General features: G+C 37.7%; 1 protein-coding gene across 6 annotated transcripts in view; it reads left to right on the top strand.

The window, feature by feature from the left end:
- ZMYND8 (zinc finger MYND-type containing 8) overlaps positions 1 to 26,501 on the top strand; it is a 49,824-nt gene extending 23,323 nt beyond the window's left edge. For 4 of the 6 annotated variants that reach the window (XM_010396981.4, XM_010396982.4, XM_010396984.4 and 1 more), the window contains exons 4-21: positions 2,074 to 2,292; positions 3,165 to 3,278; positions 4,078 to 4,170; positions 5,437 to 5,524; positions 6,172 to 6,227; positions 6,684 to 6,761; positions 7,804 to 7,919; positions 8,985 to 9,466; positions 9,811 to 9,951; positions 12,527 to 12,679; positions 13,364 to 13,867; positions 15,620 to 15,991; positions 17,575 to 17,765; positions 18,306 to 18,386; positions 19,335 to 19,413; positions 19,953 to 20,192; positions 20,342 to 20,499; positions 25,060 to 26,501. In XM_010396981.4, coding sequence (XP_010395283.2) covers positions 2,074 to 2,292; positions 3,165 to 3,278; positions 4,078 to 4,170; positions 5,437 to 5,524; positions 6,172 to 6,227; positions 6,684 to 6,761; positions 7,804 to 7,919; positions 8,985 to 9,466; positions 9,811 to 9,951; positions 12,527 to 12,679; positions 13,364 to 13,867; positions 15,620 to 15,991; positions 17,575 to 17,765; positions 18,306 to 18,386; positions 19,335 to 19,413; positions 19,953 to 20,192; positions 20,342 to 20,499; positions 25,060 to 25,161 — 3,267 coding nt within the window. In that variant the 3' untranslated portion in view covers positions 25,162 to 26,501. Of the gene's footprint in view, positions 1 to 2,073; positions 2,293 to 3,164; positions 3,279 to 4,077; positions 4,171 to 5,436; positions 5,525 to 6,171; positions 6,228 to 6,683; positions 6,762 to 7,803; positions 7,920 to 8,984; positions 9,467 to 9,810; positions 9,952 to 12,526; positions 12,680 to 13,363; positions 13,868 to 15,619; positions 15,992 to 17,574; positions 17,766 to 18,305; positions 18,387 to 19,334; positions 19,414 to 19,952; positions 20,193 to 20,341; positions 20,500 to 20,788 lie in introns of all 6 variants that reach the window. The other 2 variants (XM_010396985.4, XM_010396986.4) reach the window with 2 other exon arrangements.
- The last annotated feature ends 1,304 nt before the right edge of the window (positions 26,502 to 27,805 follow it).

Below are 27,805 nucleotides of genomic sequence, written 5' to 3'. Positions count from 1 at the left end.
GCTTGGCTTAGGCAAAATAAAGTGATAGATGTCTAAATGATAGAAATATCCTTGAACAGAAAACTTAATTCATCTCATGTTCCAGCAAAAATTGACTTCTCTTCAGTTTGGATGTTATGATTTCTGTGGAAGTTTCACAGGTTTTGTTTGTCTTAAAGCAGAATCTTTGAGTCTTAGAAAGTTAGTGTGGATATACTACTTACATCCACTTCAAAGTCAGAATATGTATTAAATTCCTCTGGTAATTTCCTTTATCTGCAGTGGAGGAAATGCCCCATAGCTGCATTTCCAAGTATAAAAGATTGAGATGTTGGTCTCACAGCTGTGGTGCATTTAGCTGCAAACAAAACATGTTTCTACACTGGAAATTGCAGCTTTCCCTTCCTCACTCTGGTTTCTTTGTTTGAATGCTTGTTGTAGAGATTCATTTGAAATGGAGTTAAACCCTTATGCTGTCCCACTTATTCCGTAAGATCCCATAGGAGCATCCTTCTGAAATTCTTGTCATGTGATTAAATGTGTGTATATAGAAAGTACAGAAGTAACACTTTGCCCATTTCTGTGGTGGGAACAAAGTCTTTTTGGGCTTTATCATCTGTAGAATAGAAAATGAAAACCACCAAAACTGGCGCAAAATCATGCAAAATTTTATGTGGCAGAATGTTTATGGATAACATCCTTTCTTTGCCTAAAATATTGTATAGTGTTAGATAATCTGGGGGTTTTTTTGATATACAGCATCTTCAGGTGGGTTGTTGCTTCTACCTTGAAGATCCCTAATTCCTGCAAATAATTAGACCTCCTCCTTTGTAACTTTAGGTATCTGGAAATACCATGGTTCAAAGTGGCATGATGGTGCTTTCTGGGGACATTATTTATGCCCCATGTGACTGATTTTGTTCAGGATGCTTCAAAGGTACAGAACACGCGTATGGTTGCCCTGTTCTGTGAATCACACGGGTGTGTGACAGCTCCAGGGTCTCGGAAGTTGCAGATTTGTAAGTGGTGTAGGGCACCATTTACAAAATGAAAAATGACCTGAGAATCAAACAGACTGGTTCTTCAGACTACAAGTGTTTGCGTAATTACAAGTGAAGTCACGAGCAGGTGGTTTTACATCCAACAAAAAGGTCACATTAAATGAGCTGTCTAAAATCTCAAGGCTGTTTCCCTCCTCAGCAAACCACCCCTCTGATGAATACCAGAGAGTTTGAGTTCCCTTGTCATTAATAAACAGAAAGTAGTTTTCCAATAAATGTTAGCAGCTCTTCAAAGCTGATAAAACAAACTTCAGGTATCTGTGGACCCACTTAAGCCATCCCAGGCTCTTCACTTTTTGTGTTTTGATATCAGCTGTGTCGTCTTTGAGCTGTCAGGCTCAAGGGGAAGACCAGTTCATGCAGGTTACAAAGGTGACACTGTTTTCTAGTGCAGGCAAATCAGTGGAGATGTGAGTCTTAAATTCTGATACACATTTAGGTGGTGAACGAAATCTCTCCTGTAGCGGAGGTGGCTGCTCAGGATGTGAATTTGCTCCTTTGTCATCCCTCTCTACAGTTTGCCTTATTAATCAAAATCAGCATTGGCTTGCTTCGTGGTACAAAGCTATAAACTGCTGCAAACTAGCACAGATTTGCATGGTGTTCAACTCCTTGTTTCAGGACTAACTTCTTCAGTTGGCCCAGGTTTAGCCACCACTAAATATCTTGGTATTTAGCTTGCACAGCCCCATGAAATTCTGAGTTTAGAGGGCCTAATAGCTTCTATAGTAATACTTCTTTCTTGAAGCTGAAAGTGTCTGCTGGCTTTTGTTGGATTGCATGTCTTGCACTCAATGCCCTCACTTGCCACAAAAAATTTATTTCTGGTCTTGAGTGCAAAGTGTCATTTGACATCTGAATAAGCAGTAAACTTCTTTATGAATGATTTTGTGCAATGACTAAGATACTGTGCTTGCATAAATGTTAATCAAACTCTGTAAATTGCTGTTTGCTTATATATTATGAATATTATGATTTGAAAAAATGCAAATTTGTTTTGAAACCAAACCTGTTTTTCTTGCCTACATTTCAGTCAGAACTAAGACATGGTCCGTTTTACTATATGAAGCAGCCACTCACCACAGACCCTGTTGATGTTGTACCACAGGATGGACGGAATGATTTCTATTGCTGGGTTTGTCATCGGGAAGGCCAAGTCCTCTGCTGTGAACTCTGTCCTCGGGTTTATCATGCTAAGTGTCTGAAACTGACAGCCGAACCAGAGGGGGATTGGTTTTGCCCAGAATGTGAGGTTAGTTGGATACAAGGAGTGGATTTCCTTCTTGGGTTTGAGATTTAAGCAGCTTTTCCTGTGTTCTGAAATGTTTCTGGTTTATTCCTACGTTGCCTCTTGGTCAAGGTACCAGAAAAATTTGTACAGAAGAGGAGGCATCCATGGTTCTGCTTTATCACTTTTTCTCTGCGTCACCTGGGTTGTGTTTGCGTTCTTACCACGAGTCTCCAACTTCCTTTATGTCTCCAGCTGTAGAGAAGCACCATTTCAAAGAGTGATCTCTTCATCAGGCACCAGTAATTCTGAAATCTTTCTGCAGTTTTCACTAGCTTAACTTGTGCTTCTTCTGGTGGCCTGATCAGCTTTTCAGCAGTGCGGAAAAAAATGCACTGTAGGGTCTACATAAACAAGTGGGTATTTTGTTACTCTTTTTTTCTGTGGAGTGAGGAAGAATTTAATCATTCCTCTCCGGTGATTTCTGGGGAGAGAATACTTAGCATCCAAGTATCTGTAATGAAGGCAAATTGGTTTATGGCATGTTTTCCTCTTATCAGTTATTGTATTAGAGCCCAGGTGACTTTCTCACTCTCACATTGCTCTGAGCCCACATTGTATATGGGAATTTTATGTATTCACATATTCACTTTGAGTGATCTTGAAGATGCTGGATAATTTTTTTGTTTTTTCTTTTTTTCTTCTTTTTTGATAACATACCCAGACCAAAACCCAGGTAAAACAGGCATCTGAAGTACTTACACTGCATTATCAGAAATGTTTTGTTTCTTATAAAACAGCTATTATCTTTCATTTGAATGCTAGAATGTTTCAGTGGAGAAGGATTTATCTAGAAATGTTTGCTGACAAAGTATTTTTTTAATCTGAACTTTTAGAAAATCACAGTTGCAGAATGCATAGAAACACAGAGTAAAGCAATGACAATGCTCACCATCGAACAGCTATCATATCTACTGAAGTTTGCACTACAGAAAATGAAACAGCCAGGGGTAAGGAAATTTTTGTGGGTTTTTTTTTAAATACTTGGATCATGTGTTTGTCATAATCCTGGGGCTTGCTTCCTTCCTTTAGTGGATGATGAATGTAGTTTAGTTTATCAGATTGTCTGTGACAGCTTCTGTTCTAGCACAGACAGATTAGTTTAGGTTGTACAGACTATTTTGGACTGCATTTAAAATGTAGTTTCATCATGTAACTTCTGGATGTATTTTCAGTAGGTGTAATGAAAGTACAATGCGGTTTTCCAGTGAAACGTGGTGGTTTCTTACTCTCTGCAAGTGGACAATGCTGTCTCGGAGATAGAAGGGGAATGGGGAGACACGATCTCTTCCCAATATATTTATATGGACAGGAGCCCTAGGCATTGACACTGTTACATTATTGATTATATGTGTTGAAAATGTAGCTGCTATCTGTTACTAGAAATTGTTCTTACCACAGAAGTTGGTTGTATCACATACTTTTAAAATGCTGAGGATATTTTCTTAAGTGCAGCTAAAAACTGTGTCATTGTGTACTGTAAAACACAACAGTACCTTTTACAAATACCCCAGTTTTTGCAATTTCTGCAATTCATCACATCCAGCATGTGAAAAATGAGTTAAATGAGACTTTTTAATTCCTATTGTTCTGCTAATAATTTATTACCTTGCAACGTTTTATAATTACCTTTGAAGAATTTTGTCAGATAACACAGCAGGAAGTAGTATTAGAAAATGAGTGAGTATTGTGTCATTGATGAAACTGTTCAGTATTAGTAACCAGCGTGGTTATTATTTCCCCTAACAGACAGAGCCATTTCAAAAGCCAGTTTCACTGGATCAACACCCAGATTATGCAGAATATATCTTTCATCCAATGGACCTTTGTACATTAGAGAAGGTTTGTATGAAGCTAACAGAGGAAGGTTCCTTGAGTTTGATTGCTGTCTGTAACATTTCTAAAATGTTTGATGGCAGTGGGAGAGAAGTTGCTTAACATTATTTTGATGGGTGGGGTGGTTTCTTGGTTATTATAAAAGTCAGTTCATTTACAGCTTAAAAACAATCATGTTAACTGAAGTTCACTGTTTTGTCTGAGCTAGTAACAAATGCTCAGGAAAAATAGTGGGAAAAAGACAAGCTTATGCTGCTGACTTCCTCCTGTTAAATTCACCTGATTCCATGAATGATCTCCAGGAGAGACTTTTTAAAGTAGGATTTTCATTTGATCATTGTTTGTAAGCTATTTATGGATCATTGCTTCATTAATTAGGGACCATTTGATGTATCTCCAGGGGTCATTTCAGACTCATTTTACTGATCATTCAACAAATACTGTAATCTCCACTGCACCTGAGGTGTGGAAGAAAAACGAAACAGTCAAGAGGTGGATAATGGAACTTTCATTCTCACTTCAATAGTAATTTGAAAGTACACATAATGAAATTCTCCATTCTCCATTGCTTAATGAAGAGTGAAGCATTGCAGAGCTTTGTTCTGTCAGGACCTGGTGAAGAGACAACTTTTCATTCTCTGTGTCCTCACAGTGGAGGCCAATGTCTTTATGGTATAAAGTGTAACAAAACCATGGGACTGATTTTATTTAATCAAATTGCTTTGCCCACTGGGTAGACTGTAATATCAAACATATTGTCTAATGTACTGTGACCAGTATTTTTTCTGGGTCTTGTAAAAATTAAAACTGCTGTGGAGTGATAATACATCAGTAGAAGAAATCAAGGACATTTTTCTGCAGAAACATCACGTTCCTAACACTGTGTTAGGAACCATGTTTTTTTGAAATGTTGAAGATATTGATCTAAATAATTCACTATTTAGATTTAATTTAGACAGTTCATACATTTTTGGGGCAGTCAAAAGGCACCTTTTGAATTTGATAGATTCTTAAGCATTTAGAATCATAAGTATCAAAGAATCACAGACTGGTTTGGTTTGGAAGAGACTTTAAAGCTCATCTTGTTCTGACCCCCTGCTGTGGACAGGGACGCCTTCCACAGGACCAGGTTGCTCTGTCCATCCTGGCCTTGAACAATTTCAGGGGTCAGTTTTATTTACTGTATGGCTGATAAGACACAGCATTCAGGAAAAAGCTGTCACTTTTTATTAACTTCTCTTTCCTGATGCATTCTTAATTTCTTCTTTACAGAATGTTAAAAAGAAAATGTACGGTTGCACTGAAGCATTTTTGGCTGATGCCAAATGGATTTTGCACAACTGCATTATTTACAATGGGGGTAGGTATTAATATGTACATCTATCCTCAGATATGAAACTTTAACATAGTTGAAGTCATGGAGCAATTTGTAGACTTCTACACTGAAAGGGTCTTCCTGTTAATGACCGTGATGCCATAATTTTTTTTTAACAACTGGCATAAATAAAACTGTAGGGCCAGATACAGCCTGTGCTGTCACTTGCTCATTCCACCTTAGAGAAAACATATCTGAAATAAGTTAGAATCATGGAATGGTTTGGGTTCATAGGATCATTGGATAGTTTGGACCTTATATGACCTGATCCAACCCACATCATTTCATTCCAACCCCCAAATTGCTTTAGTGTTTTGCATTGTGCAGCACTTAATTGAGACCTAATTGAGAAGATCATACAGCACATCCCTCATTGAAAGAGTGTGCCAGTGGTGGGAAGGCTGCAATAGGCCACAAAAAGGAGCATTTAAAGATTATTAAATGTTACATTGAGAAGAAAAGTGCTGATGTTCTGCTTTTGTAAACATGTAGTTCATGCATATGTTTTTACATAGTTTTTTTAGATGTTCTCTTTTGGTTTCATGAATGACTTTTACATCTGGAAACTGTTGATTTTATCATAGTTCTAGCATAACAATTTTCTTGGTTAAAGTATTTTATTGTTTCCTCAGGAAATCACAAATTGACACAAACAGCAAAAGTCATCATCAAAATCTGTGAGCATGAGGTATGAGTGCCCCAATTAAATTAATTTTTCTGTATGTTTAGTGTTCCATTTCATGTATTTGTGAGTGACATAATAAATAGTTTATAAGGTGTGTATTGCGGATCGATAGTTTTTGAGGGCTTCCTTATGTCTAGGTACAGATATCCATGACCTGCAGAATGGCATTGGACAAGGGCATTGCTAATGTGTCTTCCACTAGGATATTCACTATTTATAATTGAGACTTATGGGGAGGGGAGGGAAGAGAAGAAAGTGGATATATGGATTCTGCTCAAAGGCACCTGTCTTGTTCATGAATATTTGGAGTTGGAAAAAGAGACCGACATCTTCTGATGCATAGATGCACTTTTTGGTGGTTCTTTTACTGTAACAATATGATTTTCCTCTAAATAAATGCAAATGCTCACACTTTGGACTCTGTTTAATCTCTCCAATAACTTTGCTTTTTCTTTTCAGATGAATGAAATTGAAGTATGTCCGGAATGTTACTTAGCTGCTTGCCAAAAACGCGAAAATTGGTTTTGTGAGCCTTGTGTAAGTTAAGAATTATGGTAGTCTAGCTACTACATTAAACTAGCAGCTCTCATTTGACTGTTACCCCCTCTTTGTTTTAAACCTGTGGTGGTTACTGAGTCAAGGGAAGCTGCTGTAGTTTACCTCGTAGTTTGTGCTGGCGTATCATCCTTGTGGAGTCAGACTGTCTCAAGATACTTAACTGTTAAGATTGCAGGTTTTCACAAAAGGATTGGTCCAGTCAGAAATAGTTGTAAAGGCTGTCAGCAACCAGTTCACAAGTTCTCTGTCCTCAAATATAAGGTAACTGCCTTGTGCCACCTGTGCTTACATGTGGTACCCTCAGTGCTCGGAGGATTTCTGAAATGTGAACATCTTTCTGCAGATGTGCATCAGTTTAGACTTGGTTTTTCTTTTGTGACCTGTTGATGGGTTGTATGTTTTCTGTTTAATACTGAACTGAATTTGGGAAGACTCCTTAAAATTCTTAAGTAGAAGTGTATAATCCATCAAGTTCTTTCATGGGCTGTCCTGGTTTCAGCTGGGATAAGAGTTCATTTTCTTCTTAGTAGTTGGTACAGTGTTGTGTTTTTGATTCAGTATGAGAATAATGTCGATGACACACTAATGTTTTGGTTGTTGCTAAGTAGTGCTTACCCTAAGTCAAGGACTTCTTAGTGTCTCATGATCTGCCAAGACACAAGCCTAAGTGAAAATTAGAGTGTTTCAAAGATTGGCTCTAGCGTAACTTATGTTATGCTACATGTTTGGAGGGGACTAATCAAAAATAAATGAATAAAGACGTGCAATTACGATAAGTTTAATCAAGATATGTAAGATTTTATGTTTTGGGAGTTTTTTAAGTACAATTTTATCATTTTGTCCTCTCAGGATTTATTATGTTTATAGTAAAATGGAATCTCGTATTTGGCAACTGCCTTGTGCATATTGGATCTTTATTGAATCTAAGTAATACATACAATTTTTTAAAAAATCATGTTTATTAGATTTGAAGGTAGTACTGCTTACGTTTTCTTACTGTGTATTTTGCCTCTTCCTCTAGAGCAATCCCCACCCTTTGGTCTGGGCTAAACTCAAAGGCTTTCCATTCTGGCCTGCTAAAGCACTGAGGGATAAAGATGGGCAAGTCGATGCCCGTTTCTTTGGCCAACATGACAGGTGGGAGTTTAACCAAAGGATGCCTTTGGCCGTACTTAAAAAATTCACGTTGTAATTTTGTGTGTTTACAAGTTTTTGGATCCTGTCTTTAGAGCCTTGACCCTAACAAACTATGTAATACTGTAGCAAATACAGTTTTAGTTCGTTACATGATGTCTGTAGAATGTGAGCTGTGTTTGTAAGATGATTACATACGTAGTCTGGTGAGTATGCAACTTAATTCCTGTGTCTGGTGTTGTGCTGGGGAGAACTGCAGTTCTTAATGGTGGAAAAGAACAATGAAGTCATTTATGTTGTCTAAGCAACATGGGAACAAATACACACCTGTAGGTTTGAAAAATACAGAAATATAACCTGTGTTAAAAATGCCAGTTTTGCTCCAAAGGGAGTTTTCTGTACTTGTGAATCCTCTGCTTAGATGGGCAGGGCCATGATGAATACAAGTTAATTTGTCATGAATTGGAAATATAAATCTATAAACATGTGCTGTAAAAACCCCAAGTCTATAGGGCCACGGAATAATTAAGTTAAAGTTCCTGGCATCTTAGGATCTTGGGAGACAGTTTCAGGGTCTGCTTCATTTCTAGATAAATCAAATCTGTCCAGTACTTGCTGATAGAACTTTTGCTGGCATTGAGGAGTTTGGCATGGCAGGTAAAATGTTTCTAAGAAGGTGCTTGTGAAGTATTCTTTTCCTTAACTGCTTTTTACATTTTAGTGCCATGACAGAAAGATAGACTCTTTAGCAATGGTTGTTTTGCAGTTATATAGACTATTCCAATTAGGAATATTTTGTCATATTTGACCAGTGTTAAGTCATGTTTTATTACTACTGGGTAAAGTAAAATAAGCTAGTGATAATCCAAGGCATACAGTTTGCTTACTTACAGAAATTAAACACTGAAATATTAAAAGAATGTAATGATGATTCTTTAAAATTATCTGAGCTATTTGTATCTTTATGATTCGGCAAAAATAAATTAGTATGTGCGTAAAAGTTGGCAATGTCAATTCACAGTATGAAATGTAGTTATATTATCTTTTCTTTCTCTGTTTTATATATAGGGCCTGGGTTCCAATAAATAATTGCTACCTCATGTCTAAAGAAATTCCTTTTTCTGTGAAAAAGACTAAAAGCATCTTCAATAGTGCAATGCAAGAAATGGAAGTTTATGTTGATAACATTCGTAGAAAATTTGGGGTATTTAATTATGCACCTTTCCGGACACCATATACTCCCAACAATCAATACCAAATGTTGTTAGACCCTGCAAACCCAGCTGCTGGAACTGCAAAGACAGACAAACAAGAAAAAATCAAACTGAATTTTGATATGACAGCGTCACCCAAGATTCTGATGAGCAAGTCCATGCTGAGCAGTAGCACAGGTCGCAGGATTTCACTGACAGATATGCCACGGTCACCAATGAGTACAAACTCATCAGTTCACACTGGATCTGATGTTGAACAGGATGCAGAGAAAAAAGCAACTTCCAGTCATTTTAGTGCCAGTGAAGAATCCATGGACTTCATTGACAAAAATACAGGTAAAAAAAGAAAGGAGGTACAGGACTTTGGTAGTGGACTAGTTTTATTCCATGTACTTTTTAAAGACAGGCTGTATTATTACTTGGTTTATGAAGAAATTTTAGAAAAAGTGATGCATTTAACTTTCAGTATCACAGATAAGAAATGACAGTTCTCTCTGACACATTGAGAAGGAATGAATAATCTTGAAAAGTGACTAAACCCCTTCAATTTAAATAGCAGAAAATAGTTGTAGCTATCAAAATGAATGGAGAGTGGAAAGAAATAAAAAAAAAAAATTAGAATAGTCATGATTAGGTGTTGTAGTATTAAATCTGTCTTTATTAATTTTGTACTTTTTCAGCTTCTCCAGCACCAACAAGAACAGGTCAAGCAGGGAGCTTGTCAGGCAGCCCCAAACCTTTCTCTCCTCAAGCATCAACGCCAATTTCTGCTAAGCAAGAAAGAACTTCCACTCCAGGAAGCATTCTGAATCTCAATCTTGGTTAGTCTTGATGTTTGAAAACCTAATATTCTTACAGCTGAACAAATTATGGTGGTATCAGTGCAGCATAGTATGAACAATCATGCTTGTTACGTGGCTTTAAATTAACAAAGGTCTTTAAATGAGTCACATGTGTAATTATTGTTTCATCAGATTTACTGGGTTTTTTATTTTGTGAAAGAAAGTTATTGTTCCTTGTTGATGAAAGGAAGTAGTTAAAGGATAATTTTTTCCTTAGCTGACCTGTACAAATGAATGTGTCTAAACAGTAGGTAAGTTTCTAAATGTTGTAATGACATGAACATTGCTGCTCTTCACCATTCAGCGTCTCTCAAGTAAATTGCTGGCAAGGTTTTCTTGTGATCTTTAGGATTTAGGATTTACTAGGGCTTCTCTCTTGCTGACTTCACATCACCTCCTCACTGACCATCCCTCTCTAGGGAGGTAGATCGATGAAAGGAATTAGCAGAATTCTTGAAGTCTTGAAACTCCCTAGAAGTAAATTTTGGGATTGTGGAATTTTGAAAGATGGAGTAGGTAAGTACTAAGTTGGTAAAATAGTTCTGCAAGCCAAACAGATGTAAATCAGTTTCCTCAGTCATGCTTTGTTCCTGTGAGCATTCTGATTCAGTTCTGGCTACTTTTTACCTCCACGTGATACTACACAGAGAACCAGGATTTTGCACCTTGGTGTTAGCCAGGTATTTCAGGAAGGCTTAAGTTCAAATAATGAATTCATGTCTTCAGTGCCTTACAGATATTCTGATTCTGGATACAAGCTCACAAGTCTGTTTTTCAGTGGATCATGCTATATGTGTGGACATAATTGTAGAATTAATTTCTCCTGCTGCACTGCAGCTGATGCATTTGGAAAAACATTAAGAAATACATAGTGCTGCAATTGTTTGAGCCACAGATGGGAAGCATCAGCTGGAGCATAGAACACTTTGAATAAATAGCGTAGATGGGAAAATCCGATGTTATGGTCCATGAGCAATACCATAAAAGGAGTGCTTGTATGCTTTCAAGTAGAATATCTGGGGTTTTTTCAGGTTTAGGGGAATTTCCTGTGTTAAATATACTTTTTGGTGATGGGAGTGAAAATGGCAACTGTTCTTCATTTAATAGTGTCAGCTGTGCCAGACATGGATTCTTCTACGGATGTTAGAATTTTTCCGTCGTATGTGATGTGACAGGGATTCTCTCTGCAAACACAGAAGTGAGAGTCCAGAAAACAAAGACACTTTGTATCTTGAGCAGAGTGCTAGGAGGACTCTAATGATCTGCAATTCAGAAAAAAGGAAGGAAAAATAATAGAAATGAGCCATCTGTTGTTTCTGGCAGACTTGCTAATTTGAGAAATGGAGGTGTGAATGAGCAAGATATACAGGGATTTGGGGGGGAAAAACCCGTGTGCCTGATATTATAGGACCTGCCCTTGGATAACAGAGGCAAAAACAATAAGAGTATACCTTGATATGAAATTCAAACTTTAAAAGGATGTCTGGTCAGAGGAATCATTGGTTCAGTGTTTTGTATTTATTTCACTTTTCTCTAAGTTGCACATCAACAGAAAATGTCTTGTAAATAAATATATATATACACACACATATATATATAAAGTAAAATAAGGCAACACTGTGTCATATTTAACTGCTCTGGAATGAAACTTGAAAATAAAGCACAAATGCACGTTGTGCCAGTGTTGCCTTTTGCCTTCTCCGTGGCCTCTGGTCTTTTTCAGCATATGGCATTGGCTCTTTTAATCCTACCACAAGCCAGCTGAAGGAGCTAAACTGGCCAAACATGATTCTTCTCTTCATTCTTTCCCTGTTCTTCATGGGTCCTTCCTCTTCCCCCAAGTAACTCCAACTGATTCGGTGCCCTGAGCACTGATGGAGTGTCAGCCCTCCCAGCGAAGGGTAAAGGATAAGGACTTATGCTACAGAAATACATCTCTGAAATGGGAAAATTGAAGCAAAAATGGGAAACTTAGTTGCTAAGACAGTTTCAGCCTTAGCACTGTAGTGTGTACTCTTTGCAGACAGATGTGTGCATTTCAGAGTGAAAATTCTATACATGTAGATGAAAACTCAAGATTTTGCTGACATATACTGTATTATTCTATCTTTAATTTACTAATCTATCCAGTGAAACAATCCACGTTTTTGTATGTGTTCTCATGACCTAACTTTTGGATTTAAAATGATGACTATAAAGACTTTTATTTCTATTCAATTTTCTCTGTGAAGGTGGTACTCCTTGTAGTAGATAGCAATGGTGGTTTAGTAGGGGTGCTGTCAGACAGCTTTACAAACCTGAATGGGGATTTCTTGAAAAATTCACATTGATGAAGAAAATGTCCCCATAATTGATGCATGTGTTTTGTGTGTGAAGAGAGGAAGAATCCATTTTTTGTGGTAGTCATTTTAGAGTTATTATTTAGCTCATAATTATTAAAAAACGTGCAGTATGTTCCTGATTGCATTGCTCTTTGGTGAAACTTGTTTTATCTGGATCGTGATCTCGGTTCCCTTTGTAAGATATTTTTCTTAGTTTCTGTTTCTTTTTGCAGATCGTAGCAAAGCTGAGATGGATCTGAAGGAGCTGAGCGAGTCAGTCCAGCAGCAGAGCACCCCTGTGCAGCTCATCTCTCCCAAGCGGCAGATCCGCAGCAGGTTCCAGCTTAATCTTGACAAGACCATAGAGAGTTGTAAAGCACAACTGGGTGAGTGTCCCTCAAGAACACAGTGGACATCAGATGGATACACTTAAATAAGTTTTTGAATAGTAAAACCGTAATTATTTTACATTTTAAAACAAGAGTAGAGGATATTTGAACTCTTTGAGGCAAGTAGAATGCACTGAACTAGTTCGCTTTATAACACAGTGAGACCTGATGCTTCAAATTTTTGTCAAAAAGCTTTCATCTTTTAACCTGTATTTGTACCATGCTGATGTAGATAGTATGAGAGGATTATAGTCTTGTTTGCTTTGCATGTTGAGAAGTTGGAGAATTCTGTCTAAATTGTGTCGGTTACACAAATTAGAATGAATGTAAGTAACTATTATCAGGTGAATAGTGTTGCTGATTTTTAAGATGGCTTCTTGTGGATAACAATAATTTATTTTTGTATTTGCCAGGATTGGGAGTTGAACAAAAGAGCTTGCAGGTAGTGGGAAAAAGCAGTGAAAGGAGGGCCACTGAATAAAATAAAAATCTTAATTGGAGTATGTAGAAGTTTATTCTTATACATTGTGGTGCTGGGATAGAGCACTAAGATTTGTAGCTTAAGGACTGACAGTTAAGATAATGGTGTGTGTACACTTTGTTCCAGTATATAGAGTATTTTCCTGGTAATGTCAGTCAGTCTGATGTCAGCATGCAATGTACTTTCCTTCCCACAATTAGGAATAAATGAAATATCTGAAGCTGTTTATACTGCAGTAGAACACAGTGACTCTGAAGATTCTGAAAAGTCCGATACCAGTGACAGTGAATATAGTGATGAGGATCAGAAATCAAAGAATGATCAAGAGGATGGTGAGGACAAGGAAGGTACAAGAAGTGACAAAGAATCATTGAGCTTGAAAAAAAAACCTAAGCCTTCAGTTCAGAATGAAGACAAGGAGGAACTTAAAAGCACAAGTCCAGAAGTGGAGAAAACAGAAGAACCGGTCAAGGAAAAGGCCGTTTCAGACACTGAAAAAGAATTTTCTGAAAAGGGAAAGAGTTTACAGCATCCTGCAAAAGAAAAGCTGAAAGGTAAAGATGAAACAGACTCTCCAACTGTGCATCTAGGACTGGACTCTGATTCTGAGAGCGAACTTGTCATCGATCTAGGAGATGATCATTGTGCTCGTGAAGGAAGGAAAAACAAGAAAGAATCTAAAGAACCTTCTCCTAAACAAGATGGTAGGATGAAATGATTTCCTTTTTTTTTTTTTCTTCTCTTCTGTAGGACTGTTACCAAAGGTAGAATTGCTACCTTTATTTTTGCATTAAGATAAAAATATCGATATTAAAACAATTTTTAGGAGTGATTGTTCATACTTTGTGATTATGAAAAAAGTTTTTGGTGCCCATTGTAGTTTCTGGTTTAAACAAAATTTGTTTTGCTGTTTCCTTCCAGCAGTGTAGAACTATGAATATCCCTAATTTTTGCTGTGTGACAAATGTAGAGTTTATTTTGCAATTTTTACCACTTTCAGTTGAATCTTTAAATTTCCATTGACCTCCCAACATTTCTGGTATAGAAGAAATTAGAACTTACCAAACATAGAAATTGCATAAGAACCCATTCAAATCAATGTAAATACTCTCAGTCATAATCAAAAGAACAACTAAATCACTTGTTGTCTGAGATACTGTACTTTGTTCTTGTGTTGCTAAAAGAGGAAAGCAATCTCAATGAGTAATATGCTTTTGCTAAGCTTGTTTTGCATGTTAGTCTTTTGACAACAGAAAATAGAAAACCAGATTTAAATGGTTAGATTGAAAAATATTTTACTCTTCATAGAACTTTTTATCTTCTTGTTGATATTTTATAGCATATTGGCTCAATCATTTTATTTAAAATAGTGTTTTCAATCCACTAACTAAGCATACTTTAGAAGACCACTTAATGCTCCTGAATTTTGAATCTTAGAACTTAATGCATAAATGTTACTATGAGGTCATCAAGAAATAGGCTTATAAAATAAAAAGAGAATTGTAATTTTGGGTATTCTTGTTTAAAAATTAATTAATTTAAGCTTTATGAATTTCAGAACCACTGATTCATGTGGTCTAAATGAGTGATGGTCAAAATAATAAGTAATCCTAAAATTTTACTTTGATAGAGAGGCAAAGAAATAATACATATTCTGGGTGAATTCAAAACTGAACACAGTACTTGAAGTGTGGCCTCACCAGTGCCAACTATTGCAGCACAATCACTTTCCTGATCCTGCTGGCCACTCTACTGCTGATACCAGCCAGGATGCCGTGGCTTTCTTGGCCACCTGGGCACATGCTGGCTTATCTCCAGCACCCCCATGTCCATTTCTGCTGAGCAGCTTTCAAGCCCCTCTGCCCCTGCAGTGCTGCAGGGGGTGATTGTGACCCAAGGGCAGGACCCAGCACTTGGCCTTATTGAACCTGATTAAGTTGTCCCAGCCCATTGATTCAATCTGTCAAGATCTTTGCAAAGCCTTCCTGCCCTCTAGCAGATCAGCACTCCTGCCCAACTTGGTGTCATCTGCATTTGGTTGTCAATGTCAGGTCGCTGTTGTTTAGAAAGTTCTTAGTGTGCTGTTCCTTCAGTTACTGCTCAGACATTAATCCTTTAGAATGTTTTTTTTTCTCCTGAAAGCAATTGGGATGATGGGTGGAAGTGGTAAGGCAGCAACATCTTAATAAGTGCGAACCTCTCACGTATCTTCTGCATGAGGTCAAGCTGGTTTTTCTTGGTTTTGTGCTTTTTGTTTTGCTTAGTTACTGATGCATCTGAATTGCCACCAACTTCAACTAGACTGAAATGACTTTACTTGTAGAATATTGATTACTTTTGAGGAAAATAATTCAAAGCAGACTGGAAGGTATATATGGCTGTTCCAAAAACTAGATGGAAAATAATGAATCAGATGTGTTGGTGAAAAGCTGGCATAATATTTTATGTTTGTTTAGTTGTAGGTAAAACTCCACCTTCCTCCAGTGCAAGCACCCAGCCTCTACCAGAAACTCCAGTACTCACCCGCTCTGCATCCCAGACCCCCCCAGCCGGTGTGACAGTAACCACCAGTGCTGCTTCTACTGTCAGTGCTCCCTCTGCTGCCACAGGAAGCCCTGTGAAAAAGCAGAGGCCTCTGCTGCCCAAGGAAACCGCCCCTGCTGTGCAGCGGGTGGTGTGGAATTCTTCAAATAAATTCCAGACATCTTCTCAGAAATGGCACATGCAGAAGGTACAGAGACAGCAGCAGCAGCAGAGCCAGCAGTCTCAGTCACAGCAGCCTCAGTCCTCTCAAGGGACAAGATACCAGACAAGACAAGCAGTTAAAGGTACACGCTTCTCTAACCCAATGTGCCCGTGGTGCTCAAATTCCCCAGTAGTGATCTCAGTGCTCCAGGGGTGCCCAGCCAAGAGTTCTTGTGTGTAAACAAAATCTCTAAGTGTGGTTCTACTCTGATAAGTGCCTTTAGAATACAAGTTACTCACCATACCTGTTCTTTCTGGTGTGTATTTAGAGTCATGTCTCCTTATTTTAATGACAAAAAAATTTGGTGTGTCTGTATATTGCTTTTCTTAGCCAAAACAGACTTGGAAGGGTGAACTGAACCATTTTCTGGATTATATGCTAAAACCATTAACTATTCCACTTCATGTTTACCAGTGTCACCTCAGCATCTACAGATTGCTTCCAGTTTTGTCTGACAGGCAATTGGTCTGAAGGGTTTTTCAGAGTATAATTTGACAACAATGAAATTACCCAGGCTCCAGGATTTGTCTTTGAAATCCCGGTTGTTTAACAAGACTTTGATGCTAGTTTACTGAGCAAACACCTCTGGCATTTCAGGATGTTTTCACAACTGTTTTCTCGCCATCCCTTTGCTGGAGCTTTCACCAATAGCAGGCACAGGGTAATACAAGCCTGTGCTGCTGTTGATTCACTTAACAGCAACTTTATGTAGATCAGCTTCATTTGTAATTTCAGCTTAATAAATGGAAATGTTTACTGCTGTGCCTAATGAGGACACATTCTCCACTCTGCTGACACCACTGGCACGCAGGTGATTTTAGAGGAGAGAGGTTTTAGGTTCACATACAGACATTTACAGAGGCTCATTTCTCTGGTCCCAAACTGCTTTTGTTTCTGTCATTTGAGTGTGGAGGAAGTGGTGTCTTTCTGCTTGTAGACTGCACAAATTGATACAGTAATATTCAGTGAGGAAAAACAAATGTGAAAATTGGAGAAGTTAGATGTGAAACCTTTAACAGAATCATACTTTTAATATACACCTTAATAGTATGGGCTAAATTTCGTGTTCAGCCCATGAGTTTGTTTTTTCAATACTGTTTACTATTAAGCACATCATAGCAATGTTCCATCTTAAATATTATAGTCTAGAAATCTATCAAGTGAAAACTATACAATCTATAGATTCCTCATATGCTGAATGGGCATAAACAAAAATATAACACATGAAGATGAATAACTTGTTTATTCCACTACTGTTCCAATTACTAAGTAGTAATTCCACTACTGAGGATATTGGCAATGACGACATCTTTTATAATATGAATCAGTAAAAAGAGCTTGAAAAGTTTTGTTCTTAAAACTATAAATTTTTTAAAATACTTCAGCAGATAAGTCATTAGAACTGAGGGAGACTTCTGCACTGGCCAGTCTAAGATGATAAGGTTCAAAGTTGTATTTGCTTCCTTACCTTTAAGCCTTACAGTTATGTACAAGTTCAGTGGCTGGGCACTGTGTAATTAATCATATGATGGCACCATTGTATAAATAAAGCAAGTCTGAAATGGTTATGTGCAGACAGTTAAGTTAGATATTGAAGGTAGAAGTTTGCCTACTGTTTTCATAATTCCTTGTGTGATTGATCCACTCAATGTTCTCTTTTCTTAGCTGTGCAGCAAAAAGAGATCACCCAGAGCACTTCCACATCCACTATAACCTTGGTCACAAGTACTCAGCCTATTTCTATGGTTACCAGCTCTGGTTCTGCAAGCACACTTTCTTCCTCACTTAACACAGACTTGCCAATTGCAACAGCTTCAGCTGATGTGGCTGCAGATATTGCTAAATACACCAGCAAAGTAAGTTCTGGAGGAAGGTTTTAATGAAGTTGTACTTTTCTTTGAAAACACCCTATAGTTTCATCAGGTGGTAACTTGTCATAAATGTGTGTTCATGCATTAAAACAGTTGCTAAGTTGTTCAAGAGAAGGGGTGTGGTACTGGTCTCATCACAGTGACAGTGAGGGAAGGGACATGAGCTTTCCATACTCCCTTAGATCTTTAGATTAAAAAATCAATGAATACTATATATTTTTGCATTGAGTTTCTTCCCCAGATTCGTGCTTATATATTTTTTGTTGATAAATTATATCAGTAGCAATTTCTTAGAAAAGTAGAAGGTCAAGCAGTTCACCAGTTCAGGACACTTAAAAATCAGAGTCCTGATCAAAACTGTTATGCTCTACCTTCTAAATAAGTAGAACCAGGTAAATTACATGTATTTAGACAGAGAAAGAAGGGTAGCAATATAGGTTCCCAGTAGAGGGCTTGAAAGAAAATGAAAGTGGGAATCTACTAAAAATATATATAAAAGAATTTTTTTTTCTTTTTGTCTTTCAGATGATGGATGCCATCAAAGGAACAATGACTGAAATATATAATGATCTTTCAAAAAATACTACTGGAAGTACAATAGCTGAGGTTAGTGCAAGATTAAAAATAAAACCAACTTGTATTTTAAGTTTGAAAAATGCAAATTAGTATTTTTATGTATAAAAATGTGCCACATAACTGTATCTACGAAGTACTATATATGGAGATTGTCAAGAGATACTAATATCTGTGGGCTCTGTAAGATAAGCATTAAGCCATCAAACCCAGGTCCTTAAATCTTCTGTCAAGCATTTGTCACCTTGTTTAAAATTAGAAATTAAGTCAGTTTTTTTGAAAATAAAATTTTTGTAAGCTGTGTAGTGCAGTAGCTTATTCCAGTTACATGACCATATGACCATAGTTTTAATACTTCTTTAAAATACTTTGAACTTTTAACATTTTTAATGAAATGCTATACATTGCTTTTAATTTTCCCTAAGGGTAGCACTTAATATCTTCTAAGGGTTTTTTTTTTAACATTGGAAAAAGCAGATTAAGCAGTGCAAACTAAGTATGAATGGGAACAAATAAAGCTCAAAGTGTGATGATTTATTTACCTGTTTTAACCAAAATAAGGAAGTCAAAGTTTTGAGCAAAGATATTTGTATTCGTGATCCACAGTGAATAGAAAACCTTGCTTTTCCAAGCCTCAATGTCATACTAATAAATGCAAACAGCACTGAGGAATAGGTTCTTGATTCCAGTCAGAAATTTGAGACTTGACAGTTTTAGAGGAATCAAGAGTTAAGTTTAATAAAATTTTTTTGTCTTCAAAGAATCCTGTGCTCTTTATGGTGAGCAAATCTAGCAAACAAGTATTTAGAATACATCACACTTTGCTTTGGGGTTTACTATTGTCTTGTCCTCATGTTAATGTGAAAGAGCCTTGATGTAAATGATGGCTCATTACTTTGGGCGTGGTTTTTTATATAATAATTATGTATTATACACCACACCCTGTTTATTATTACTAACTATTACATTTTTAATATTTAGATTCGACGTTTGAGGATTGAGATAGAAAAACTTCAGTGGTTGCATCAACAGGAACTTTCAGAAATGAAACATAATCTAGGTATGAAAATGACAGTCCCAAACAGTGTGTCAGGTACTGTCCTACGTGGAAAATGGAAATGCTTGTAGTATGTGTTACTCTCATCACATGATGCTGCACATTGTCTCCCTTGGAACTTCCACATTTTTCTTTGTAAAGACACCAAGATACGATGAACAAATTAGATGAGAGAAGAAATGGAATTCTCTGTATTTTCTGATTATTGAAGCAGAACAAAAGTTTGGGCTTGTAAAGAAAAAGCATGTTAGCAGCAGCTGCATATGTCCTTTTTGTGCTTGTGCTGTATTCTGGTCCTTTGTGGGACATCCAGAACTGCAGTGCTAAACAAATGGGAGGTAATGGTTAAAAATCATGGTGCCAGAATAAGAAAAGAAGATGGAAGACTTGCATTTGTTGAGTAGGTATGAAACAGATGCCCAAACTTGGGGAATACCTTGACTGCTAGTTTTAATGTCATGTTGTCTTTAAACTCATATTAGTGTTTTGCTCCTTGCTGTTGGGTAGAAATGCAAACCCATCTTTCTCTGGATTTTGAGTAGAACTGACAATGGCTGAAATGCGTCAGAGCCTGGAACAGGAACGAGATCGTTTGATTGCTGAAGTGAAGAAGCAGCTGGAACTGGAAAAGCAACAAGCAGTGGATGAAACCAAGAAGAAGCAATGGTGTGCCAACTGCAAGAAAGAGGCCATCTTTTATTGCTGTTGGAATACCAGCTACTGTGACTACCCCTGCCAACAAGCTCACTGGCCTGAGCATATGAAATCTTGCACACAGTCAGGTAATGGTGCCTGTTTCACAGCTGAGGGGGTTTGGGTGGGTGGATGGATCCACAGTGTCTCAGTTCTTCATGTGCAGGTGGGACCCTGAGGAGGGACTGTGGACTGGCTCCCATGAGTAGTAGCCTCATCCTTTTTTCCTTTATTTTAGCTACTGCGACACAGCAAGAAACAGATACTGAAATTAGCACAGAAACACTAAATAAATCATCCCAGCCCAGTTCAAGTGTGCAGTCTACACCCACAGAAACAGCCAGCACCCCTAAGGAAAAGGAAGGTTCAGCTGATAAAAGCAAAGAGTGTGTTACAGTGAGTATCATCACTTCAAACAAAAATAACGTGTAAGATTTCTCTGAAACCTTCCCCTAAAGGCTTCCCTGGAGAAGCCAGGAATTGGTAACCATTTGCATTATTTCAAAGAGTGTGTTTTGGGGAGTGATAGAGATTTGTGGTTTTTGTTCTTCATCTTGTAAAAAAAACCTCCTCTGTCCTCTGGGAACACCCTTTCCCCTTCACTTATTCCCAGTAAAACCTTGTGTTGGCTTTATTCATCCTTCCAGCCAAGGGGGACTGGACCTCTTTCTCTCTCTCTCTCCAGGACCCATCAGTGTAGCTTCTGGTCTGGATCTTTCGATACAAGTTGCCTTCTGATAAGCAATACTGACTGCAGCACTTCCAAGCCCTTCTTGCCTGGGGGTTCAGAGGCCAAGCTCAAGACCTGCATTCAAACCAACTTACTTTCTCACCACAGACTGCCATTAGGGTACCACAATGTTCCATAACACTTATACAACACTTCACCTGGATCTACGGTTAACGGAGCAGTTTTGAAATCTTCCATAGCATCTACTCTGATAATTTTCAGTGGGCAAGGATGAGCAAATGCTCTAAAAAAAGGGACTTAACATTGCATATATAGAAAATGTTTATAGAGAAGATTCTGCTTTCTAGGTAGGGCTTGACTATTAGCAATTTCGGCATCATTTTTTTTCTGCCCTTGCAAGATTTATTAAAAGAAAAATTTTAGTGGGGAGGGGGGTGGGGCTGATCCTTCAAACCTTTACACATGATCCTCCACATCAGTAGGAGCCTTGTTGTATTTTAAAATATTAAAAGCAAACTAATTTTGTAGTATTGTGATTCCAGCATGATGTCTCATTGAGATAGTCCTGTAGAATTGGGAAGCATAGTAATCTAGAGAGCTGTGTTCATTTCTTGACACTTTTGCTACTGTCTGGTGTTAGATCTCTCGGCTTGAAATGTCATCTAAGGGAGTAACTTGGGGAACAGATTTGAAGAGGGGGAAAAGAATGTGCTGTTTCACTTAAGTATTTTGATGAAGTTGGTTAAACTGGCTCATTCGGTTAATGTTTGTATGCACTGTTATGGCAGCACAAGCTTTGTATTTCTGGGTAAGTAGGGAATATGAGACCTAAAACCTGCCAGGGAATATTCCAGTTAAACAGATATGGAATTGCTTTTATATAGATGTTCTACCTGAAACATCATGCTGTATACATTGATGATGTTCATAATCTGAATTTTGTTTCATTAACAAGGAAGTAACCTGTGAATTCATTAAGATGCAAATTTTTAACACAAAGGAAACATCCAACATAAATTTCATATAATAATAATAATATAACAACTAGGTGGAATTTATGTAAAAGCTGAGGCTTCTAGAGGTTGCCAGTGCTGTCTCTGCAGATAGCAGCAGGTGTGACAAGCAACCAGCCTTTAAAACTGGTCCAGGTACTGCAGACCACCACCTATATTCCAACTACTCAACCCACAATTGTAAGTACAACATCATAATTTAAAGTCTGCAGCAATGCTGTTCCTGGCATTAAAATTGCTCAGTATCTCTGGGGGGTTGTCTCCGTCTGGTGTTGTATCAAGAGATGAATTCACTGGTATAGTCTCAACTTGCAATGCAAAATGCTTTATTTTGCTGTGCAACATTCCACCCTTTCACTCCATTCACGATTGCAAGGATTCAGAAATCTTTAAGTGCAAAGGCACTGAGGACAGGCAGAGGCCATTTCACATTATTGGTCCGTTTCATGTATATACTTGACCACAACATCAATGTAAATATATAGAATTCATTTAAAATATCTTTTAAATATCGTTTTGTCTATGTATCCTAAAGAGATTTAGAGATTTAATTATTTCTGAGCTATGCTTGATATTCCTGTGACATCTCAGTACCTGTAAAAAAGGATATGCATTTGTCAGCAGTGTCTCTCCCATGCAGTCTTGCACATTAGCATTATGAAACAAGAAATCGCATTGGAATCAGACCTGGGTTTTTTCCATCAAAGGCTTAACCAAGGACAACCGAATTCCCTAGTGTCAGTCACAGTAGATGGGACAAAAGTGAGTTGGATTTTTGTATTTTATAGACCATATTAGCCCATTATTTCAGCTGGTTGTGCTCTGCAGTGCTCATGTCAGAGTCAGCTCCTGAGCTGATGCTGCCCTGGTCATGGCACATGCTCTGCCTCTGTGGTGGGTTCAGCAGGCAAACCCATGTGTGGGTGACTTCATTTCTGACTTAATTTATAACAGTGTGTAGTATTTCATCTGACTTAACAGTGTACCTAACCCACCCTGTGACTGTGAGGCCTGATGTGCTGTAGAAGTTCCTCTGTCTCTCTTTCCCTGTGCACACCCCCGGCTGCAGGACACACCTGTGTGTGTTGGTGGATATGTGCTCATGCACAAACAGTGCTTCACAGCCATCAGATTCCACACAAACACAGCTCTTACTGGGGATTGAGACTTCCCACATTCCTCACAGCATTTCAGTTCCACTTGGTCTCAGCTGAGACCACTGTGCACCATTGCAGCATTGGCCCTGAGTTGCTTGGACTGAACTACCATTAACAGTAAGGTTTTGTATGTGTTTTAAAATCCAATAGCAGACATCTAAGACATCAGGCTTCTTTTGTGAATAGCTGCGAGGTTGTAAGATCCTACGGTGGTTTTGTGTAATATTCAGAAAAATGGCAGTTACCCTCATCAGTTTTCTGTAACACAAAGTGTATTGAGTTATGTAGAGCAGAACTGGAAGGTGTGAAAGGTTTCCAACTTTATTTGTGCATGTTTATAACTTTGTACACATTTGCATTAGTCTTGCACAGCTACAGACACCTCTGTATTCTAATGACTGCACGTGCAATTTAAATAATTTTAAACCTTAGTGCATGTTTAATATGTATGCAAAATGTACATATGTGTAAAACTGGCAGAGGTGGAAAATTTACCTCTCAGGGAATGATCTTAACACATTTAAGGAGTCTCGCACATTCCATATTCCGTTCGCGCTAAGAACTGAAACTTAATTATTTCCATGTGTGTAAGTGCGTATATTTAAAAGCAACTGCGGCAACCTTAATTTCCCCATCTCTAGTACTGACAGTGACTTACATAATGGCTTCTTTAGAATTCAGTTTGCACTTTGTGTCCAACTAGGAATTTCTTCCTCTGAACAACTTCCATTGTACTTTCTGGGTACTGTTTCCATTGAACCTTGTAGACACATCTGAAATCATTACAAAATGGCAGTAATCTGGAATTTATTTAGCAAATTGGTCCCATGTTTGTTTTTTATTCTTTCTGCAGTTAAAATAATGTAAAAATATGAACCCATCATCTTTGCATTCTGGGGAATGGAATGAGTAGGCTTCTGGAAGGCACAGACTCAGTCACAAAGGAGCTGTAATCCATCTCAGCAGGGATACTCACAGTCTTTCTGGAATATCATTAAGACACTCATGTGGTTTCTTGAATCAGTGTGGGAAAACATTGGGCTTCAGTGAACTTGTATTTGTTCTTCCGTGTTCTCTCTGGAATGTCACACTACCATTGGGGGATGATCTGGGCATCCCTTTCAGGTTCCTCAAAATCTCACTCCCTGTTTCTTCCACAAGATGTTGTGAACTGAAATAGATGCGTTTGATCACCACTTGTGCATCACTGGAATTGTATCGGAACACACTTTGCAGTTTGTATGGTAGAGACATTTCTAGACTTTCTCACGTTTTTGGAGGAAGGTTAAAATACAGACTTTAGGTTCAATAAATCCTCTTACAGATCTCCAGAGTGATGTGACCTTGACCAGATTGTTTAACATTCTTGTGCCTTTGTCTCTGCATCTGTAGAATCAATTACCACCTATAGAGATGTCCTGAAACTCCATTTGTTGAGATGTATAAATCATGATCTGTATGATGGAAGTGAAAAGTTTATTCTATATTAATATTTTTACAGGGTGTGTAAGACAATTCCCAGTAATGCTGATGTTTTTGCTATTAATTTGTGCAGAAGTTAAATTAAGTACTTTCTTTTGTTCAAATGGATGTTCTTTGTTCTCTTCTGTATAGACTGAATGCATGGGGGAAAGTTCCTTTTGGGGAAAAAGATTTAAGTAATGTGTAACAAGAATATACTTATAAACAAGGGTATTTTTGTACTCCAGTTTGATTTGTCAGAACTTTTTCAAATGACAAAGGATTTTCTTAGCCCTTTTTCTTCTTCCCATGTGTTAGTTTGCAGAAAATACATAACTGGATTTAACTCTGAAACCCTCACCCTCCAAGCACAGACAATGTGTGCACCCCTATAGCACCTCCTGTCCCTGTAATTCTATAGCAGTGATGAGAACACAGAAACTCTTGGCTATAGGGAAGTAATGCACTACTCTCTCCCCCGGAATGAGGTAATACTGCGGTAATAAAGGTATTAGTTCTTGCACAAAATTGGAACTTGTTCTGGATTTCCCCTGGAAAATAAATCTCTGTTTCTGTGGTCATGTTTATGTGACCTTTAACATAACAATCTGTTTCTCTTGGTTTTAATCCACAGACCATTCCTGTAGTGGTAAGTCCTTCTGCTGGGACAGTGGCAATGAGAACTGGAGTTCAGTATGTTCAGACCACAATGCCAGTCCAAGTACGAAGAGTCTAACTGCTAACAAGAAGTTCATACAGTTGTTGGAATAAATAAATCTAATAGAAATGTGACAAATAAACACAGTTCTTTGGATTAACCTCAGAGGTTCAGACTTTAGCTTTGTGTATGTGTACAAAGCATTAATTACACTACATTAATGTAAAGCATTAGTGCTGGCTTAGAAAAGCTGAGGACAGGTAAGATCCATATTAAATCTATGCTTCTTTTGTAAATAATGTACAATTTGTGGATGTCATTAGAGTACCATCTCCTTTTTTATATTTGTATTGACTTTAACTTATAAAGAGTGTTTGAAGTTGGAAAAGGAAGGTTTAAAACAGCCTTATCACAACCTAATGCTGAAAAATGGTCTTGGGAAACTGCATCAAATAATCTGAGAATCTGAACAACTTTTTCCGTTTGGAGTGAAAAAAATTTCTGCACTTTGAATCTCTTGTGGAATTTCTCTGAACAACCAAGTGATGAAGGATATCTTTTTTCAGTTAACTCTATTAGGCAAATTATGTGGATCTGAAATCCATAAAAATTTACACTGTTTTTCACAATGACCAGGCTGACAACAATATTCATGTTGCTTACAGGTTAAAATTAATTTAAAATTTCATTCAGTCTAAGATCAGAGAATTTGGAAAGTGTAACAGCAGTTGGTTGTAGCAGGATTTCTGATACTGATATCAAAGATTAAGGACAGTAAAGTTTGTTCCTATGCTTTACAGTTTTCTTATTTTTTTAAAATCCTCCCAGAGGACTTTGAAAAAGAACTAGGTGTGGAGAAAAACATGGATTGGGAAACATGGGCAAAGGACTCTTGATGCTGGGCCAGAGCATGTATTATTTATATGATGGAATTTATGTTTTTATGTAAGCATGAAGCAGTACAGTATGAGAGGAAGTACCCCCTGGAGATGCTGTCTGTTACACTGAGACTGTAGTCCCATTTTGTATGTTGTGTAAAACGAAAGCATTGAACAAAGCAAAGGTGATGTATGTATATGAGAAAATTAATTGTATGATATCATTCCAGTACATTCTGTTGTACATTTTAGTCATGTTGATTTCTCTCATTGTTTATATAAGAATGCGGTTTGTACAGTCTCCAGCTAGTACCCTGATTAGAGGGAAAAAAGTATTAGAAGAAAAAAAAAGTGAGAACAGAATATTCATTAATTGCAGTTGTGTCAAAACTAGCCTAGCTGGCCTTATTTGTGAAGCATAATTGCTTTTAGCATATGGAAGTATTTTTTCACATTTTCTTTGTATAAAATTTGTATTAAACTTAAATATCTTTTTTGACAATTGTGTTTCTTTGTGACTAAGACAGGTGACACACACGATATGCTTTGGGTTTCTCCAATTTTTCAAGAAACGTCACCATTTTTTTATTAAACTGTTTTAGAAAAATGTTCTGTGTTCCTGGATTTCCAGTTTTGGTTCAATCTGGAGGAATGTTCATTTCTGCACAATCTCCAGATCACAGGTAATTTCACTTACATTGGCATCTTCTGTCTCAGAAGTGTGGGGCCTTTGGATCCAAGTGTGTCCAGTTTGATGTGTAACATTTATTCATTGGTTGGATTGGGGTTGGACTGATACACATCAGCCTAACACCATGTTAGGTGTATTTGTGGGTTAGAAATGGGGCCTCTCATGGTGAGTGCAGTTGTAGCCTCTCAAGAGGGCATGAATTGGGCAAGACTTCTGTGTGTGTGTCTTAATTATAAGTTAGAAGAAACAGGAAGCTTGTGAAATGTCTCATAGTAAAATCTGTGAATATTGTCTGAAGTTCATGCTCCTGCATTTACCTTGTTATGTGCATTTGTAAAGCAACCACAGTTCATGTTCCCAGTGCTACTGTTTACAGAAAAGCACAAAACTGGAAAGCTTGAAATGTTGTTTTGGCCTTCCCCATGGAATCTGGATGCTGAAATGAGGCCTTGTGTTAGAGGAAAAAGAAAGAGATGTACAAGATGTACACTGCTTTCTGACACCTTTTCCAGCCTGTGGAGGTTTTTTCCTACAGAAGAGTTGTTTTCTTTCCTCCTCCAAAATAACAAGTGACCAAATCCTAGAAAAGTATGTAGAAAATGTAGAAATGCATAAAACCACAGGTGAAGGAGCTGAGCCAAGACCTGTACATGTGTCTGTGCATGTTCCCAGACCTTTTTAATGTTCCTAGGTACAAAATTGCTGTAGATCCCCTCTTCTATCCATGATAAATTCCCTGGAACAGTAAATCTTGAACAGTAAACAGTAATTCTGAATCCTCTTGCTGCACTGAGAGCCATGGTGCCTGGAAGGAAGTGCTGACACCTGAGTGAGAGACGTGTTCCTGACCCTGGTGTGTCCTGCCCAAAGCTCTGCTAAAGCAGAATGTCAGCAACAAAACCAAGAGCTTTCAAACCTTTAAATATATTCAGAAAGCAAAATCTTCCAAGAAACTTTAAGGAAAAAAAACCAATCAGTGCTCAGACAATTGACTCAATTAAGTCAGGTGTTAAATTTGGAATTTCATGGCAGATCAATTAGCTGATTGAAGGGGTATTAAAAGCTGAAGTTGTGCTTCTCTAGGAATCTACAATCCCTGGCATTTATTCCTCTTTCAAAAGTTTATTTACCAGAGAGCTTATCTTGCAAGCAT

The sequence above is a fragment of the Corvus cornix genome, chromosome 20 (assembly GCF_000738735.6).
Source record: "Corvus cornix cornix isolate S_Up_H32 chromosome 20, ASM73873v5, whole genome shotgun sequence".
Classification (NCBI taxonomy): domain Eukaryota; kingdom Metazoa; phylum Chordata; class Aves; order Passeriformes; family Corvidae; genus Corvus; species Corvus cornix.
Note: the sequence above shows the minus strand (reverse complement) of the source record. Positions and strands in the feature narration are given on the sequence as shown.